At 43.6% G+C, this 3,235-nt stretch overlaps 1 protein-coding gene across 2 annotated transcripts in view; it reads left to right on the plus strand.

Moving 5' to 3' along the window:
* Positions 1-2,059, plus strand: part of TNNT2 (troponin T2, cardiac type) — a 31,557-nt gene extending 29,498 nt beyond the window's left edge. For both annotated transcript variants that reach the window (XM_027843423.1, XM_027843424.1), the window contains 2 exons: positions 1,399-1,439; positions 1,722-2,059. In XM_027843423.1, coding sequence (XP_027699224.1) covers positions 1,399-1,439; positions 1,722-1,767 — 87 coding nt within the window. In that variant the 3' untranslated portion in view covers positions 1,768-2,059. The remainder of the gene's footprint in view (positions 1-1,398; positions 1,440-1,721) is intronic.
* The last annotated feature ends 1,176 nt before the right edge of the window (positions 2,060-3,235 follow it).

Consider the following 3,235-nt stretch of genomic DNA (forward strand, 5'->3'; position numbering starts at 1 on the left):
CATCCTGTAATCCTGGAATGTGAAGATGAAAAAACCAGACACCCTTCCCTGGACTTCATGATGGCCCCAGAATCCCACTTTTTGTATCTGGTTGAAGTCTTACAGTATAACCCAGCACTTAGTGAATGCCCACTGTATGCAGAGTACCGTGTAATATGTATTGAGGAGAAACAAAATTCATTTAAGCTATGGCCCCTGCCCTCAAGAAACTTAAAGTCTAGTAGGGAACTTAGATGCCAACTCAGAGAGCCATAATTCACAATATCACATGATAATTGTATTATATGGTTACAAAACCAAGGGCTATGTGGGTCTAAGGGGAAGGGAGGGGGTGGTATTTCAATAAGGATTTGAAAGAGGGGTAAAAGTTCAATGGGTAAAAGTGAGGAAGGAGGTTCGACTCAGGCCTCTGTGGCTGTGTGACCCAGGGCAAGACATCTAAGTAATGTCTCTAAGCTAATTTTCCTCCCCCATGAAAGTGGGGATAATAATGTGTGTTGTACCTACCTACCTCAGTGGAGTTGTTGTGAATATGAAATCAGGGAATGTATGTAAATACCTCCCCCTCTTCCCTTGGATCTGAGATCACTACACTATGGGGATATGGGCATCCCTTCCAACAAGGCAGTTTGTAGCTGAAACTCTATGGATGTTATTCATGCCCTCTTTTAAGTTTGCCAAAAATGAACCAGCCCATCAGTACATCAGAAATTTTAAAGAACTAATATACATGTGAGCTATTGTCATCATTGGGATCATTTCAGCCATTATTTATTATTTTGCTGAACCAGTAGTGCCAGGGGGTGGAAAAAGAAAGACTAAATAAAATAGTTCCTAACTTCAAGGAGCTTCCATTCCATTGGGGGTAGGGGAGTGGGTAATTACCAGATGTATACAAAGTTAATTGTTGTCCTAGGCTCTATGACCCTGGACAAGTCACTTAACCCTTTACATCTTCAGGTAACTCTCTGAGACTGTCTGTGAAGTTCTCCATTGGGGGAGGCAGTTCCCACTTCAAAGAACTCATAGATGCTTCCTGAGCTTCAGAACAGACAAAACAGAAATTTTGAGGCAGGATAGTGAAGGCCATATCTGTGGTCCAGAGAATTGTTTAGGTTGGTGAAGTATAAGGTGTGTTTGGGCAAGTGGTAATATCAGATTAGGTCCAAAAAGCAGGGTAGCGCCAAATTGGAGATGGCCTTGAATGCCAGGCAGAGGAAGCTGAACTTTAGTTAGGAGACAATACAAGACAATGAAGATATAGGACATTCGGGCTCACCTTGTTGCCTATTTTTTCTTCCATTGGGCCAAGCTCTGTCCTATTCGTGGGCTTTCCTGGTCCTGTGGCTCTGCCCTTTGGGCTCAGGCTCTGCTCACCCAAGCCTGTTTCTCTTGCAGATTAACGTTCTTCGAAACAGGATCAATGATAACCAGAAGGTGTAAGTGTCCACTGCTCTCCCTCCCAACCCTCCTACTTAATCTGCTCTATATGATCCCTTTGTCTCTTCCTCTTGGTCTACACTCTTCTCTATTTGCTCCTCCTCTACAAAGCTCTTCCTGGTTCTTCTCCCTTTCCCTCTTTCACCCTCAGTGTAGCCTCTCTAACCTTTATTCCCCCTTCCTTAGGACCAATCACCCTCTTCTGCCTGCTCCCCAGCGCCATATTTGATCAAACTTACTCAAGCTCATTCTATGTCTGAGTATTGCTTTCTTCCTTGCAGCTCCAAGACCCGAGGAAAGGCCAAAGTTACTGGTCGGTGGAAATAGAAGAGGGTCAGGGTACTGCCTTGACATGGAGGTTATGAAGGCCCTCAGAGCCCCAGGCTTCTTCATTGATGAATCTGCTAGATGTTTCTCTACTCCTCTGTGGTGTCACAGCCCCACTTTGTCCCCAGTTCCTTTGGTCCACTCTGGAGACCAGAGAGAGCTTTGAACTTGGATGCACAGAGCTAGCCCAAGTGGGTGGCTATTTCCCCTTTCCCCAGATACACACGTACACACACACACACACACACACACACACACACACACACACACACTGCCTGTAATAAAAGTCAACACACACTAAACAGCATCCTTGTCACTTCTACTGTTTCATGAAGAGAGAAATTGAATGTAAAAACCCATTCCCTACAATTCTCACCCAAAAGTCAAGTCAATGTAGAACCTCAAATTCAATTCAATCAGTAAATGTTTGAAAGCTACTATTTACAAAGTAGCATGGTGTCATGGATAGGAAGCTGTCTTTAGAGTAAGGAAGAGCTGAGTTCAAGTCCTGCCTCTAACTCATACGAACTCTGGGACCCTGGACAGGTCACATTTTACTGCCCCCAAGCAGGTTCTAAAATTATAAATTGCAGAGCAACTGCTGATCTGCTGATCTGCGGGATTTCCTTATCAGGCATTTCCCTGTACTGATGAAATCACAGGTGTGGATTTAAAAAAAAAATGCAAGGCTCAGCACTATACCAGGTCCAGGGGTGACAAAGATGGAGAATGACAGAGTCTCTGCCCTCAAGGAACTTGCAATCTTATAGAGGGTCATCAAAAAGATATGTACACGAATATGATTCAGGGTAGAATGTGAAAGGACCTAATTAAGAAGAGTTTAGACAGAGTGCTCTGAACAAATTTCAGAGGCAAAGATCCCAGTTAGGGAGTGGGAATTCAGTTGGGAAGATCAAGAAGGACAAGGTATGTGAATTGAGTCTTGAAGGCAGAGGAGGATTTCAACAGGGAGAGATGTGGAGGTTGTACGTGGGGGATGATTTTCAGAGAGGCCACTATGATAGTCCAGGTAAGAGGTAATGAAATAGGGCCTGGTGGCAACTATAGTGGAAAGACTGGAATCACCAGATGTTGTAGAGACAACATCCACAGAGCTAGCAGCTGATTGGATATCAGGTCCAAGGGGGACGGAAGAGTGAAAGGTTTCACCAAGATCTTAAACCTGCATAACTGTGAGAATGGTGGTGCCCATTGACAGAAATAGGGAGGATACTGGGGAGGTAAGAGAGGCTTAGGAAAGAATCAATCAAAAAGCATTTATTAAGCATTTTTTAAAGTACCATGTACCTGGCAATTCTTCTGGTCTCTGGTGACACAAAGACAAAAACAAAACACTTTCTGCTCTCAAGGAGTTTGTATTCTATAAGGGGAGACAATGTGAACACATGTAAGTAGTCACTAAACATATATGAAGTGAATCCAAGATAATATTGGGGCATGAATTTTG

The sequence above is a fragment of the Vombatus ursinus genome, unplaced genomic scaffold (genome assembly GCF_900497805.2).
Source record: "Vombatus ursinus unplaced genomic scaffold, bare-nosed wombat genome assembly UNPS02014909.1, whole genome shotgun sequence".
NCBI lineage: Eukaryota > Metazoa > Chordata > Mammalia > Diprotodontia > Vombatidae > Vombatus > Vombatus ursinus.